This window comes from Hypanus sabinus, chromosome 7, assembly GCF_030144855.1.
Source record: "Hypanus sabinus isolate sHypSab1 chromosome 7, sHypSab1.hap1, whole genome shotgun sequence".
In the NCBI taxonomy this organism is placed as follows: domain Eukaryota; kingdom Metazoa; phylum Chordata; class Chondrichthyes; order Myliobatiformes; family Dasyatidae; genus Hypanus; species Hypanus sabinus.
Genome location: NC_082712.1, coordinates 74,183,870 through 74,200,655, shown reverse-complemented (window position 1 = coordinate 74,200,655; position 16,786 = coordinate 74,183,870). Strand labels below are relative to the sequence as shown.

At 46.4% G+C, this 16,786-nt stretch overlaps 1 protein-coding gene across 2 annotated transcripts in view; it reads left to right on the top strand.

Annotated features, from left to right (window-relative positions):
• LOC132396873 (endophilin-A1-like) overlaps positions 1–16,786 on the top strand; it is a 157,434-nt gene that overhangs the window by 121,777 nt on the left and 18,871 nt on the right. For both annotated transcript variants that reach the window (XM_059974891.1, XM_059974892.1), the window contains exons 4-5: positions 3,277–3,420; positions 9,090–9,223. In XM_059974891.1, coding sequence (XP_059830874.1) covers positions 3,277–3,420; positions 9,090–9,223 — 278 coding nt within the window. The remainder of the gene's footprint in view (positions 1–3,276; positions 3,421–9,089; positions 9,224–16,786) is intronic.

The window sequence follows — 16,786 nt, the reverse complement described above, 5'->3', positions numbered from 1 at the left end:
GGCCTACCCAAACAGTCATGTTTGTGGATCTTGGGTAGGGGTTCAAAACAAGCAGTGTGGGGTAAAGGAACTATAAGTTTAGTGGCAGTGGATGGGAATTGTCCAGAGTTGATGAGGCTAGTGATGGCATCAGAGTCAATTTTCTGATGGCCTAGAGTGGGGTCCATTTCAAGGGGTAAGTAAGAGAGTTGCTGCCTGGCAAGTTAGAGGTCAGTCTGCCACACAACAACATTCCCTTTCTTGTGTGTTATGTGTACTGTTGTGCATTACACGCTGGTCCGGAGAAATGTCTCATTTGGTGCTATACGTATATATAATAAAACGACAAAAAACCTGACGACTTTGTCTACGGGTTCGATGGTAAAGTTGGGATTGGTACGGAGAGAGTAGAGAAGTGTGTTGAATTTAAGCTGGTTGATGTCTTGTTGGCAGTTAGAGATAAAAGATCCAGAGCAGGCAGAGAACCAGACTGGGGTGTCCAAGAAGAGAAGGGGGTTGGAGACAGGCGAAGGGGTATTGGTGCAGGATGGGGAATTCTTGTGAAAGAAATGGGCTCAGAAGTTGAGGTGATGGAAGACGAGCTCAGCATTGTGGCAGTGCCGAACTCACTGAGGTGCGGACAAAGCTAAGGCCCTTACTGAGGACAGAATGTCCCGCCTCAGAGAGGGGAAGTTCAGAGAGAATGGTGAAGACAAGGCAGGGATTAAAAGTGGAATCAGAGGGAGGGAGGAGAATTGGTGGTATCATAGGAAGGGAAGGATGGTTGGAGTGTTCAGGTAGGGAGGGAGGGAGGAAGTTGGAGGCTCTGAGGATCCAAGAGGCAATGGGGGAGCCTAAGAGACCCGGGGTTTGAGTATGGTGGTGGGTGAAGGGGAGCCCAATAACAGCGAGGAAGGTCTTGGCCTGGAAGTGATGGAGGCCAAGGTCTGGGCTGGAGTTGGAACTAGAGGCCACGTAATTCGCAGTCTGAAGGGATCTAGGGTTGTTGGAATAGGAGTTGGAGATTAGTTGCAGTTTCTATTGCCATGCCTTCCTGTCATTTCAGTTTAAAGACAGTAGTGAGATTTTAGCAAGGATTCTCTTTCCCTGCAAGAAGTAGTAAGGTTTCTCGGTGATATACGCTAAGGGTTACAAGTTTGATGTGAGCAGTTGGCAAAGTTTATAGATAGTTAATGGACATATAGGTGATTGGAAAGGGCCTATAAAAATATGTTTAAGCAGAGCAGCCATTGTGGGTGCAACCATAGTCTGAATGAAAAAGATTAGAGTGGGGAGCTGAGGGACAAAATAGGTCCTCTTGAAGATCAGCGTGGTTATCTACACATGGAATCAAAAGGGATGGAGGAGATCATTAATGAAGTTTGTGCATCTCTCTTTACTGGGAAGACAAATGTCGGGTCTATAGAAGTGAGGCAAAAGAATAGTAAGATCAGAGACTGTTTCCAGATTACAGTAGAGGAGGTTCTAACTGTCCTCTGGTGAATTAGGGTGGTTAAATTCCTGGGTCTGACAAGATGTTCCCTTGAGTCTTGTGGGAGTCTAGTGCAGAAATTTCAGGGGCCCCGAGAAAGATTATTTGTAATTTCCTTTGGCATCTCATCCTTGACTGAGACTTGGAGGATAGCAAATGTTGTTCCATTGGTCAAGAATGGCTCTAAGAATAAGCCAGGAAATTACAGGCCAGTGAGCCTGGCATCAGTCATGGGTAAGCTATTGAAAGGTATTCTAAGGGACAGGATATATATAATTATTTGGATAGAAAGGGTCTGATTAGGTATAGTTAACACACCTTTGTGTATGGTAGGTTGTGTCTAACCAATCTCATAGAGTTTTTGAAGAGATTACGAGGAAGGCAGTGGACAATGTCTACATAGACTTTATCAAGGCCTTCGACAAAGCTCCACATGGAAAGATTGTCCAGCAGATTATGTCACGTGGCATACAAGATGAAGTGGATTCAGCATTGGTTTAGTGGGAGAAAACAAAGTGGTAATAGACAATAGACAATCTTAGTGAAGGCCGCAGGGCAGTGTTACCGCGATGTGATTTCTGCCCAGTGCTCTGAAAAAGTGGTAATAGTTGGTTGTCTTTGACTGGAGGCCTGTGATGAGTGGCGTGTAGCAGGGATTTGTGCTGAGTCAATTGTTATCATGCATATTAATGACCGATGTTAATCTGGTAAACTGGGCAAATTTGCAGATTACACTAAAATTGAGGGTGTAGTGGACAATGAGGACAGCGATCAAAGCTTGCATTTGGATCGTGATCAACTGGAAAAATGGGCTGAAAATCGCAAATGGAATTTAATGCAGAGAAGTGTGAGGTGTTGTACTTGAGAAGGACTTGCACAGTGAATGTAGAATAGAAGAATCTGGGAGTACAGATCCTTAATTCCATGTAAGTAGCATCGCAGATAGTCTGGTTGTAAAGAGGGCTGTTAGCACATAAATCAGTATTGGGTCTGAGTTGAGATGTTATGTTGAGGTTGTATAAGATGTTGGAGAGGCCAAATTTAGAGTATGTGTTACCTACCTACAGGAACGATATCATTAAGTTTGAAAGCTGATGAAATTCTAAGGGGCTATCACAGGGAGGTAGCTGTATTGTTCAGAATACCTTTGAATTAGAGGACACACTTGGGAGTTTTACCCACCGCAAATGGAGCTTTTTAAAAATGCCACCACTGGCACAATGGACTAACAGCTGTGTCATAATACCCAGCTACACTGCAGCCCACATATTGAAGTGAGAAAAAAGGAGTATTTTTTTGTAGCTTGCTCCCACTCTCACCTAAGTGTACCTTGTTTTTTGAAGATTTTTGAAGAATGTAACCGTGGTTGTGTAGCCTCCTCTTTTACATTAACCCATCGTACTATTGTGCTAAATACGCAAGGCCAACATAACCTTTACCCAAAGTCTTGCCGTAGCTTTGGCAGAAATTGTCAAAACTCCAAGTTAATTATGACAGGGTTTCAGAGGAGAGCTGTCTTCTCCACAAGCCCATCCTGAAACAGTGTCTGCTTGCCGCACTGTCCTCTCTCCACCTTGGTGCTTCTTGTACAAATCAGGCAAATGCCAGAACCCACTGGAGCAAGCATCGAGCATCAGCCCTCCCAGAAGCATATGGCAGCTTATGATTTGAGAACTCTGAGCTGGAGAGATGTTCTCTCATTAAACAATGCACGTATATGTGGAGCAGCATCTATAGTTTCACTTGAATGGTGAGCTAATAATAGCAAACTGGGCTGCCTATGATATGTGCTCTTCTGTGTTCAGCCTCCAGAGCAAAACTGACGATGATCAACACAATGTCAAAGATCCGGGGGCAGGAGAAGGGACCTGGCTATCCACAGGCAGAGGGGCTGCTGGGTGAAAGCATGATCAAATTTGGCAAGGAGCTCGGAGAAGAATCTAATTTTGGTGAGTTTTTAGCATCCATTCTCACACATCCAACACAGATACCCAAATGCAAGCATGCAAATGCGTGCGCGACACACACACACACACACACACACACACACACACACACACACACACACACACACACACACACACACACACACACACCTACCTCTCTAACGCTTGAGCATATTTATGTTCCTGTACACATAGTTGAACAGACTCACATATTCAAATTTACGTGCATGTATTATTCTGGTTTTTCAAATGTGAAATTAAATGGGAGAATGGCAGTGATGGATGGATTCAGGAAAAAAAAATGACTGTACTGGGAAATCCTAAAATATGTCATTAATATGAAAGGTGATCCCTGCATTATATCCTGAATTGCTCCTGCACTCGCACTGAGCACAGTTTTGAGTTGGAATGTTCTGTCAATCTTCCTCATTCGCATAATGCAAATATTCTTCAGGAAACTGTGCTGTAGTATGATAAGAAGACCCTGAAAAATGCACAGTGATAATGTGTTGGGTTGCTTTCCTGTTTTTTTTATATATAGTTCATGAAAGGTCCTTCAGAGGGATAAATGTTTTTCTGGTTTTGAAGTAAGTTATGGGGGCCGGCAAGTCTAGTGTTCTGGTAGTGAGTTTCTCTATCTGAACTTATGAACTGAGCCTTAGTTCGTGACTGATACCCACCATCTTGATACTGACAAATGTATTTTGGTTGAGATCAGCATTGGATTTCTAGTAAGGTCATAGACACGTGGAAGCAGAACTTTGGCCCATGATGACCAAGTTGCTTAAATGAGTTAGACCAGTTTGCCCATATCCTTCTTGGCCTTCTTATCCACCTAACAGTCAGGAAAATTTTGAAGTGTTGTAATTGTACTTGTCTCTATCACTTTCTGTAGCAGCTCACCCCATAAGGTGGCTGTGCTGTATATTCTACCCTTGCTCACCCAGGGAGAACACTGGTATCAGTGCGATCGTATCGTCAGTGAATAATGCGACAAAGGTAAGCAACATCTACTGTGGCTACCTGGAAATGGAAAGCACTAAAAGAAGGGTTCAGAGTATGATTTGCTCTACCAAGAAATTTGTCAGAAGGCATTGGGCTTTTGGAAGACAGTACAACTGAAAATCAGGGCAGACTGTGTTTGTCATCCCCAGCTTACATTGCAACATATTTCATCTTCCTTTCCAATTCCCCTTTCCAGTTTTCTTTGCTGTTATGGAGTGAAAATACAGAGTCTTGTAAAAGTGGGAGTAGCTGAGTGATTAAAGTTTGGAAATTATGCTGTAAAACTGAGTATAAAAAACTTAACTCCAGAACAGATGTTTAATAAGAAGTCCTTTTGACTTATTTACTGTCTATGGACGTCACTGGCAAGCCAACATCTATTGTCCATCCCTCGATTGCCTTCTGGAGGAAGTGCTGAGCTGTATTCCTAGACCACTGTAGTCCTTCTGGTGGAGATGAGATCTCAAGTTTCGGAAGTAGTGTTGAAGTGGGCAGTTGACAAAGTGACACGCTCTAAATGCTGCAGGAACTCCGCAGGCCAGGCAGCATCCATGGAAAAGAGTACAGTTGACATTTTAAGCCGAGCCCCTTCATCAGGACTGGAAGGGAAGGGGGAGAAGTCAGAGAAAGAAGGTGAGGGAGGGGAGGAAGAAGTACGAGGTGGCAGGTGATAGGTGAAACTGGGAGAGGGGGTGGGGGTGAGGTAAAGAGCAGGGAAGTTGCTTTGGATTTCCAGCATCTGCAGATCTTCTCATGACAGTGTATTACACTGTGGGGTCTAGTTGTTATTGTTCTTCCTTCATAATACAGGCTGTGATTTTAGAGAGTATTTCTTTGACTTTGAGACAAGGAAAGCATGATGACAACAAGCCTTTTCATTTTACATGTGAGATTTCTCTTTGTCTGTAATCATAGAGTCATATAGCATGCAAACACACTACTTGGTCTATCCCGTCAGTGCTGATCAGTGGGTACCCATCTACAGTATATTAATCTCATGATTCTATATTATTAAAGGGATTATGAAAGGGATAGATAAGATAGAGGCAGGAAAGTTGTTTCCACTGGTAGTGAGACTAGAACTAGGGGACAAAGCCTGAAGATTTGGAGGAGTAGATTTACAATGGAGATGAACAGGAACTGCTTTTCTTAGAGAGTGGTGAATCTGTGGAAATCTCTGCCCAATGAAGCAGTGGACGCTACCTCAGTAAATATATTTAAGACAAGGTTGGATAGATTTGTGCATAATAGGGGAATTAAGGGTTATGGGGTAAAGGTAGGTAGGTGGAGATGAGTCCTTGGCCAGATCAGGCATGATCTTATTGAATAGCGGAGTAGGCTCTATGGGCCAGATGACCTGCTCCTGCTCCTTACATTCATCTAACATGTAAAACGGTAAGAATAATTGCATCACTGTATCTCCCAACCCTGTTTCCATCAATCTACTGACCCACCAACTTATGGCTCTCCAGAACCACAACAACTTGAGATGCTAGAAACCTTGAATAACAACAGAAAATGCTGGACAGCAGATAGAAAGCGTCTGTGGAGGGAGAGGCGGAGCTAGCCTATACATTGATGACATGCATTGATGAAATGGGTCTGATTTTCCCTCCACAGATGCTGCCCAACCTGCTGAGTGTCTACAACAGTTATTTATTTTTATTTCAACCTCCAGTTGTGGTTTTTGGAGGCCCAGCCCTACATCATTGCAGGAGTTCCTCCGACCAGTTCATCAGTGACTGTCCAGCATTTTCCATCCCAAGGTCAAAAGGCGGAGAAGGTCTTTAATAATTAAGCAATGTTCAATTCCGCTAGCTGTTCCTCAGAGGATAAAACAGCCTGTGTTTGCAAGTAGCAACACACTGGCTGCATTCTACTATGCGCTGGAAAGGAATATGCCTGTCCTTTAAGTGTGAGGGAATGACTACCTCCAACAAAGGAGAGACGAACCACTTACCCCAGACATTAACTGCATTTCAAATGTCTTTGTAGCTTCGAAATCTGACTACTTTGTGCCCAATATTCCTTCTGTTTGACTATTCTGCTGCCATTATCCTGATCTTAACTGAATCCCTCAGCTTTGGACTTCCTCCCGCGTGGCCTTATTTTCTTTATGACGTGCATAGGAATGTTTCATCTCACTGAAGGGACAAAATAAATGCAAGGCAGATGAGTAAATGAATACTTTTATGGAGCTGAAACAAGACAATGGTACACATAGTAGGAAAGTAACAATATGTCGACGAACAATGGAATTCTTGTGCAAGTCCACAAATCCCAAGAGTTAGTAGGACTGGTAGATTAGGGAGTAAAGATGGAATGGTTGTCAGTATTAGCTGAGCCCACAGAATGTGAGCTTCAAATGGAACTGTTCAAGTCATTAATGGGTCCACAGTTGGAGCACTATGCACTGGGGTAGGGGGGGACTTTGGGGTTCTAACGTTTGACTGTCGCTCATTCTTTGGGGCACTTCTGTGTTTTCGTGGATGTGTTGCAAAGGAAAAGCATTTCAGGATGTATATTGTATATATTTCTCTGACATTAAATGTACCTTTGAAACCTTTGTTCTGGTAACCTAAGGTCTGGAAACCTTTGTTCCACATAGTATAGAAAAGATCTAAAAGGACTTGTCTGTGATTCAAATTGTTATTGCTACTACTTCTGTTTCTTTAATTTTCTGTAGTATGCCTTCTAAGATACTTGATTTTCAAATGTTGTAATTATGAATGTATTTTATGATTTTTATGTTAATGAAGATACAGGAAACAGGCAGCACCTTCAGTATTTCCGTGTATTTTCACTTTATCTCGAGTCCTGACATTGCTCCTAGCGATTCAGGCAATGCAGAGGCAATGCACAAATAAGGGAAACCAGCAGGCCAGGCATGAACTTATGTCCCATGTGACCAACTTCTCCTGTAAAATATTGAAAACTTTAAATTATTAAATGAACCTTGACTCTGTTTTAATGGCATATTGAACCATAATTACTGCTTAGCAGATTATCTATTCAAAAAAAATTCAAGCACAGAGATTGTAATTCATATCGATAAATATTTGAAAGTGTGAGGTACTTAATTTGATCTACTTTCTCACACTTGATGTTTCTATTTCCTCCTTCAATCATTTGTGTGGTTTAGACCTTGTGGTCTTATAAAACCTTTGAAGTTTTATTTTAAAAACTACAAGTTTTACTTCCTTTCTTTTTTATGATCTGTGAAGATTCTTTGACCGTGTCGTCTGCTCACCCAGCTCAGTGACGTCACCTGCTGGAGTCCATTATTCTTCATGAATTGGAGCCAGACTGCAACTGACACTGAGCAAGAGGATGCTTGTAGCACACACCATATTTATTCAGGAGAACTGGTACCAATTTTGGTATAAGAATATCAGTCCATGATGTGCGCCAACTGGATTGAAAGCCCTGAACAGTTAAAACATAAAAAGCGGTAGTAGATGGAGGCAATTCAGCCCCTTGCACCTAGTCTGCTCTTCCACAAGCTCCAAGTAGACATTTTAGCTTGGTGCTGCTTTCAGCGACTCACTTCATATCTCCTGACTCCCTTGAAGCCTAAAGTTCTCTTGGACCCTGTATATTTAATTTTGGGAAATTGCTGAGGGATCGGGGGGAAAGTCACCAAGTCTGTTGAACCTCCTGTGGTGAGTGCTTGGCTTTGCTGCCAAGCCAACGTAGAAGCATGAATGATCGTTTAGTTCTCAGTCACAGGACACGAAAGCTGTGATGTAATCTGGGTGATCGTGTTACCTGCTCCCAAACTCAGTTAATGGGAGGAGGGAAAAAAAAGGGGGAATTTGAGAACATCAGTGCACATTGTTTTTCTCTTCATCATCTCATTCTTTCATAACTCTTGCTTTTTTTTTGCTTTTGAGACCTTGAGGGATACTAAGTGGCGGTTATGTTGTGTGGGCAAGTTGCAGCACCTGGGATGAGTGCTCGTGATGGGAGAGTGTAGACTTTGCACAGCCCATTGTAGGGCATGTAGTGAACAAGAATGTATTCAGCACTCCACCAAGACTGGCCAACTCCATTCTCTATATTTGCTTTACAAGTCATCATGTGTTTGTATGTTTGCCTAGTAGAGCTTTGGCCCAATTTACTGTTGTCATTTGCTATGCTCCATACGTTTTCATTACTCTTTTGCAGTGATGTGTTCTGCAATTGCAGCAGCTATACCAACACTGGTAATTCATGAGTGCCAGGAGAGCGTAGAGGTTCGCCTGACGTTATTACAGCTCGGGGCATTCGGATTTCAGAGTTCAATTCCGGTGCCGTTCTGTAAGGAGTCTCTGTATGCCCTCCCTGTGGAATGTGTGGGTTTTCTCCGGGGTCCTCCGGTTTCCGGATAGGTTAGTTGGTTATTGTAAATTGACCCATGATTGGGTTAGGGTTACTCCATGTTGGGGCTTGCTGGGGTAGAGCTGGAAGGGCCTCCTCTGTGCTATATCGCTGAATAAATTAATGATGTTGCTACTGAAAAGCAAGAAGTAGTTCATTTCTGGTACTGTTAGGGACCTTAGAGAGTGAGCTGATACTTCATTGTGAAATAAATCTTTTGAAGTTTGCAGTTTATTTATGACGACTGCAAGGGGCCAAGAAGAATCTTCACCGAAGTTCACCTTTGATGTTTTGCAACTGTCTTCCAGGGCATGCTCTGCTAGATGCCGGGGAAACGATGAAACAGCTATCTGAGGTCAAAGATGCCTTGGATATGGAAGTAAAGCAAAACTTCATTGATCCACTACAGAACCTTCATGACAAAGACTTGAAAGAAATACAGGTATTGATGGAATTACATCTATGACGGCTGCCTTTTTAAGGGTTGTTCTAGAGTTAGAATAATTTATTCAACTTATTCGTTTTTTCATTATAACTTATTCTTATTCATCAAGAAAAAACAATTATAAGTTGGCTTCATAATGCAGACATACCCACCTGCCAGTTACCACACTTCCCCTTGTTACTACTCTACTCTGCTCTGCAACTCCCATGCCACATCCCCCCCACTCTCGATTACATTTGTCTCTTCCCCACCCTCTTCCCCCCATTTCATCTTCCCAGACCTCCCCACACCTCCAACCTTCCCCCCTTTCCACTCCTAAATCCTTCCTCACACTCAGGGGCCCCACTGTGTGGAATTTGTCTGTAGGTTTTCCCTGGGTTCTTCTGGTTTCTCCCACGTCTCAAAGATGTTCTGGTTATCGGGTTACTCGGCTGTTTAAATTACCCCTGGTGTAGGTGGATGGTAGGAGATTCAGGGTGGAGTTAATGGACATGTCAGAGTGAACAGATAAGAAAGATAATTGGGAAATAGTGTTCATAGAATTGCAGTGATCGGTTGAATGGCCTGCTTGTAAATCATACAGAAATACAAGATAACTTTTTAACACACTTAAAATGCGGGAGGAACTCAGTAACCAGGCAGTATCTATGGAAAAGTGTAAACAGTTGACATTTGGCACTGAGACCCTTCATCGGGACTGGAAGGTAAGGGTCTCGGCCCGGCCCGAAACATCGACTGTTAACTCTCTTCCATAGCTTCTGCATGGCTTGCTGCTCCTCCAGAATTTTGTGTGTGTGGCTTGGATATCCAGAATCTGCAGATTTTCTCATCTTAGGATAACTTCTGGGGTTCTTCCTTTTCTGAAGCCATTAGCGAGTGATGGAGAAACATAATGAAGGAGGTCTTGAGCAGAAAACCTGGACGAAACTCATCTCTGACCTTTAATTTGCTGTAGTCCAGGCTGCCTAGAGTGCAGCAATGCTTTGTGGGAAAGTCAGAGTGACTCACTGAGCTTCAGCTTCTCTTTGATATCACAGAGATCAAGAGCATCCAACAACACTTCAAATAACAAAAGCACAGTTCTTCAAACCTTCCTTGCAATAGTACCTGATATCAACCATGACAGCATTCAGCAGTGCTAAAAAAAATATATTTATTTACAGTTAATGTCATTTAATTGCAACTTCACTGTTATATCTGCATTCCATTTGGGTGAAACTTGAAAATGAATAATGAAATTCTTCCAAACCACTTCATTATAGGGGAGATTGTAATTATTTTACAATTAAAAGGAGTTACTAATTAGCATTGCTATAGGGCATATTTTGCAGTGATGTTTAATGTAGAAATTCTGATGATGCATGAATGCCCACTGAAATCCTTTAAACAATGTTTCAATGCAACCATTTTACCTCAGGTAATACAGAGAAACAACATAACCTTTGCCCAGTCACAAAGGAACAACGTAACCTATGCCCAGTCATGGCAGAACAAGGATAAAGTTGAAGATGATGATGAAAACCAGGACTGAATGTGTTATATTTGAATGCACATAGTATTTGGAATAAGGTAGATGATCTTGTAGTGGAGTTAGAGATTGGCAGGTATGATGTTGTGGGTATAACTGAGTCGTGGTGACAGAATACTATAGTTGGGAGCTTAACATCCCAGGATACACATTGTATCAATAGGAAAGGCAGGTAGGCAGAGGGAGGTGGCATGGGTTTTTTAGTAAAATAATGAAATCAAGCTGCAAGAGTGAAAAGACCCTGATGGAAGCTATATACAGGCCTCTAAAGAGCAGCCAGAATGTGGGACACAAATTACAACGGACAAATGCATGTCAAAGGGGCAATGTTATGATAGTTATGAGGGATTTCAATATGCAGATAGATTGGGAAAATCAGGCAGGCTGATGCTGATTTTGGATCCCAATTTGTAGAATGCCTATGAGTAGGATTTTTAGAGCAACTTGTGTTGCTCAACTATTCTGATTGGATGTTGTGTAATGAACCAGATGTAGCGTTGTGCTACACACGGCGCTGAAATAACGACACGCAGTCGGTAAGCCGTTTCGAGACTAGTTTATTCAAACTTTGCGGCACTGGCATTTAATCCCTAGCGCCCGCCCTCTCCAGGTGGAAATGACATCAGAGGTGCATTACCAAAGTCTCCCCCCCGCGCACTGGCTATTTGTGAGCCGGTTCGCCTGCGCAGAAGGTGGGTCGCTACATAACCCCCCCTCCCCCCCTAGAACCGGAGATACACCCCCCAATGTCCACAGTCTGGATCAGCCTGTGTTTGGGAGGTCTGCCTCTGCGCTGCGGTGCCTGAACCTCGACCGGCTGCACCAAGTCCACATGGGCTGGTTTGAGTCGGTCCACCGTGAAAACCTCCTCTTTCCCCCCAATGTCCAGAGCGTACGTGGACCCGTTGTTGTTGATCACCTGGAACGGCCCCTCGTACGGCCACTGAAGCGGTGCCTGGTGTCTGCCCCTTCGTACAAACACAAACTTACAGTTCTGCAGATCTTTGGGTACGTGGGTCGGTGTCCGTCCGTGCTGTGAAGTTGGTACGGGGGCAGGTTGCCGAGCCTTTCACGTAGCCTGTCCAGGATTGCTGCGGGTTCTTCCTCTTGCCCCCTTGGGGCTGGTATGAACTCTCCTGGGACGGCCAGGGGCGTGCCGTATACCAACTCGGCCGACGAGGCATGCAGATCCTCTTTGGGCGCTGTGAGAATTCCAAGCAGGACCCAGGCAAGCTCGTCCACCCAGTTAGGTCCTCTCAGGCGGGCAATGAGAGCCGACTTCAAGTGACGGTGGAAGCGTTCCACCAGTCCGTTCGACTGTGGGTGGTAGGCAGTTGTGTGGTGCAGCTGCGTTCCCAACAGGCTGGACACAGCTGACCACAGGCTGGAGGTGAACTGGGCGCCTCTGTCGGAGGTAATGTGGGCCGGTACCCCGAAGCGTGCTACCCAGGTTGCGATCAGCACTCGGGCGCAGGAATCGGCAGATGTGTCAGTGGGCGGGACTGCCTCTGGCTACCTCGTGAACTGGTCTACCATAGGAGGTACCGCACTCCTCGGGACACTGGTAGGGGGCCCATGATATCCACGTGAATGTGGTCGAACCTCCAGTGGGTGGGTTTGAACTGCTGCGGCGGGGCTTTAGTGTGCCGCTGCACCTTGGCTGTTTGGCACTGCGCACACATTCTGGCTCATTCACTGACCTGCTTGTGAAGTCTGTGCCACGCGAACTTGCTGGAGACCAGCCGGACGGTTGTCCTGATAGATGGGTGCGCCAAACCATGTATGGAGTCGAAAACTCGCCGCCTCCAGGCTGCTGGGACGATGGGGCGAGGTTGGCCGGTAGCCACGTCGCACAGGAGGGTCCTCTCACCTGGGCCTACGAGAAAGTCGCAGCTGCAAACCTGAGACTGCGGTCCTGTAGCTGGGCATCTCGTCGTCTGCCTGCTGCGCCTCCGCCAGTGCTGCATAGTCCACCCCCAGGGACAGGGCCTGGACAGCTGGTCTGGAGAGTGCGTCCGCCACAACGTTGTCCTTTCCCGAGACATGCTGGATGTCCGTCGTGTACTCGGAGATGTAGGACAGATGTCGCTGCTGGTGAGCCGACCAGGGATCGGACACCTTCGTGAACGTGAAGGTCAACGGTTTGTGGTCCGTGAATGCGGTGAACGGCCTGCCTTCTAAGAAGTACCTGAAATGCCGGATTGCCAGATACAGTGCCAACAGCTCCCGGTCGAAAGCACTGTACTTGAGTTTGGGTGGTCGTAGGTGTTTGCTGAAGAACGTCAGGGGTTGCCAGCGCCCCTTGATGAGCTGCTCCAGCACCCCACCGACTGCTGTGTCAGATGCGTCCACTGTGAGGGCGGTCGGAACGTCCGTTCTGGGGTGTACCAGCATCGCGGCATCTGCCAAGGCTTCCTTGGCTTTAACGAAAGCAGCCGCAGCCTCCTCGTTCCAAGTAATGTCCTTGCCTTTACCCGACATTAGGGTGTACAAAGGGCGCATGATACGGGCTGCTGAGGGGAGGAAACGGTGGTAGAAGTTCACCATACCAACGAACTCCTGCAAGCCCTTGACCGTGTTGGGCCAGGCAAAGTTGCGAATCGCGTCTAACTTGGCAGGCAGAGGTGTTGCCCCGTCTTTGGTAATCCTGTGGCCCAGGAAGTCGATGGTATCGAGACCGAACTGGCATTTGGCTGGGTTGATCATGAGGCAGAAATCACTCAGGCGGGAGTAGAGCTGGCGGAGGTGGGACAGATGCTCCTGACGACTACTGCTGGCTATAAGGATGTCGTCCAAATAGATGAACGCAAAGTCCAGATTGCGTCCCACCGAGTCCATTAGCCGCTGGAACGTCTGTGCGGCATTCTTCAGGTCAAACGGCATTTGGAGGAACTCGAACAGGCCGAACGGGGTGATGAGTGCTGTTTTGGGGATGTCTTCAGGGTGCACCGAATTTGATGGTATCCCCGGACGAGGTCTACTTTGGAAAAGATTCTTGCCCCGTGTAGGTTTGCTGCAGTCCTGTATGTGCAGCACAGGGTAGTGGTCTGGAGAGGTAGCCTCGTTCTGTCTGCGGTAGTCGCCGCATGGTCTCCAACCCCCAGCTGCTTTGAGCACCATGTGCAGGGCGGAGGCCCATGGGCTGTCGGACCTCCGTACGATCCCCAATTCCTCCATCCTCTTGAACTCCTCCTTCGCCAGGCGGAGCTTTTCTGGGGGGAGCCTTCGTGCGCAGGCGTGGAGGGGTGGTCCCTGGGTCAGGATGTGGTGTTGTACCCCGTGTCTGGGCATGGCTGCCGTGAGCTGCGGTGCTAGAATCAATGGAAAGTCCGCCAGGATTCTGGTGAATTCGTTGTCCGACAGCGTGATGGAGTCCATGTGTGGGGCCGGCAACTTGGCGTCGCCCAGGGAGAACGTCTGGAAAGTCTCGGCATGTACCAGTCTTTTCCCTTGCAAGTCGACCAACAGGCTGAGAGCTTGCAAGAAGTCCGTCTACAGGAGCGGTTGGGCCACGGCGGCCAGTGTGAAGTCCCATGTGAACCGGCTGGCACCAAACTGCAGCTGCACTGTGTGGGTGCCGTAGGTCTGTAACGTGCTGCTGTTTGCGGCCCCCAGGGTCGGTTCTGGCTTCCTGTTGCGGGTGTCGTACCCCGTAGGGGGCAAGACGCTGATCTCTGCTCTGGTGTGTCGACCAAGAAGCGGCGTCCCGACTGTTTGTCCCAGACGTACAAGAGGCTGTCCTGGTGGCCAGCCACCATAGTCATTAGCGGCAGCTGGACCTGGCTCTTGCAGGGCGGGCGACAATGGCAGGCTTTTGTGCCCCACCGCTGGTGGTAGAAACACCACTGTTCACTGGCCTCCTCACTCCTGCCTCTGTGTTGTGTGCGTCCCCCTGCCGGGCCTGGTCTGGTCTGCTGTTGGGTGCGTGGCCTGGTAATCTGACCAATGGACACCACACTCTCCCTCTTGGCTTTCCACAGCACATCTGCCCAGGCTGCCACCTTCCGGGGGTCGCTGAAATCTGCGTCGGCCAGCAGCAGATGTATGTCCTTGGGCAGTTGCTCTAGGAATGCTTGCTCGAACATGAGGCAGGGCTTGTGTCCATCAGCGAGGGCCAGCATCACGTTCATCAATGCTGACAGCAGTCTGTCTCCCAAACCGTCCAGGTGAAGCAGGCGCCTCGCTCACGCCGTGAGAGGCCAAAGGTCCCAATGAGCAGCGCATTGAATGCTTCATATTTGCCTTCTTCCGGGGGGCAACCTGGGTGGCCGTCTTCTGGTCAAGGGCGCTCACCACATGATAGTAACGCGTGGAATCAGAAGAGATCTGCTGAATCTGGAGCTGGGCTTCTGCTTGGCTAAACCACACGCGTGGTCGCTGCATCCAGAAAGTCGGCAGTTTTAGCAAAACTGCATGAACAGATGAAGAGTCGGTCATCTTTGGTCCAAATCCTGTTTGGACCGTCAGGGTCACCAGTGTAGGGCTGTGCTACACACAGCGCTGAAATAATGACACGTAGTCAGTAAGCCGTTTCAAGACTAGTTTATTCAAACCGTGGCGCTGGCATTTAATCCCTAGCGCTCGCCCTCTCCGGGCGGAAATGACCTCAGAGGTGCATTACCAAAGTCTCTCCCCGCGCGCTGGCTATTTGTGAGCCGGTTCGCCTGTGCAGAAAGTGGGTCGCTACACAGATTTGATTAGGGAGCTTAAGGTAAAAGGCACAATTAGGAGCCAGTGATCATAATATACTAGAGTTTACCCTGCAATTTCAAAAGAGAAGCTCAAGTCAAATGTTTCAGTAATAGAATGGAATAAAGGGAATTATAGAGGCTTGAGAGAGGAGCTGCCCAGAGTTAATTGGAATGGGACACTAGCAGGGATGATAGCCGACCAAGAAAGGCTGGAGTTTCTGGGAGCAATTAGGAAGGCAGAGGATAGATACATCCCAAAAAAGAAGTATTCTAAAGGCAGGATGACACAACTGTGGATGACGAGAAGTCAAAGCCAACATAAAAGCAAGAGAGAAGGCATATAATACAGCAATAATTAGTGGGAAGTGAGAGGACTGGGAAGCTTTTAAAAACCAACAAAGACAACTAATGAAGGAAAGGATTAAGCATGAAAAGCTCTTTATGGTGCCTTTACCAGATTTTTTTGTCAGATACACTATTGTACAAAAGTCATATGGCACATATATATAACTAGGGTGCCAAAGATTTTTGCACAATATTGTATTTGTTAATGTGGAGTGGAGAGCGTGATTGTAAATTTGGCAGAGCAAAGAAGGCTGGGAGCGGTGAGGGTAGAGTGCCACGGGAGGTGTGTAGGACAGGTGGCAGAGAAGGGGTGCTGGGGTGGGGCATGGCACATGTGCAGACACGTCCAGCCCTGAGACACCAGGCAAGGTTATTTGATTTCTAAACAATTGGTTTATTGATCATTACAGAATGTCCCTTTACCCTCGCCTCTCTGCAAAATACAGTTGAGAGGAGATATTGGACTGCTGAAAAATGTCACTGGACAGGTAGTAATGAGGGACATGGAACAGGTGGATGAACTGAATGAGTATTTTGCATGAACCTCCCTTGTGGAAGGTATGTGGGATATTCAATAATATCAGCAGGCAGAAGTGAGTGCAGGTACTTGGGAGCTAAAAGGTCTGAAGGTAGATAAGTCACCTGGACTGGAAGAACTGTACCCAAAAGTTCTGAAAAAGGTAGCTGAAGGGATTGTGAAGGCATTAGTAATGATCTTTCAAGAATCACTAGATTCTGCCATTGTTCCAAAGAATGGGAAACTGAAAATGTCACTCCACCCTTCAAGAAGGGAGGGAGGCAGAAGAAAGGAAATTATCAGCCAGTTAGCCCGATCTTAGTGGTTGGGAAGGTGATGGAGCTGATTACTTGGAATACTTGGAGGCATATGGTAAAATAAGCAGTAGTCAGCATTGTTTCCTTAAGGGAAAGTCTTGCCTGACACTTCTTTTGGAATTCTTTGAGGAAATAACAAGCAGGATAGACGAAGGAGAATCT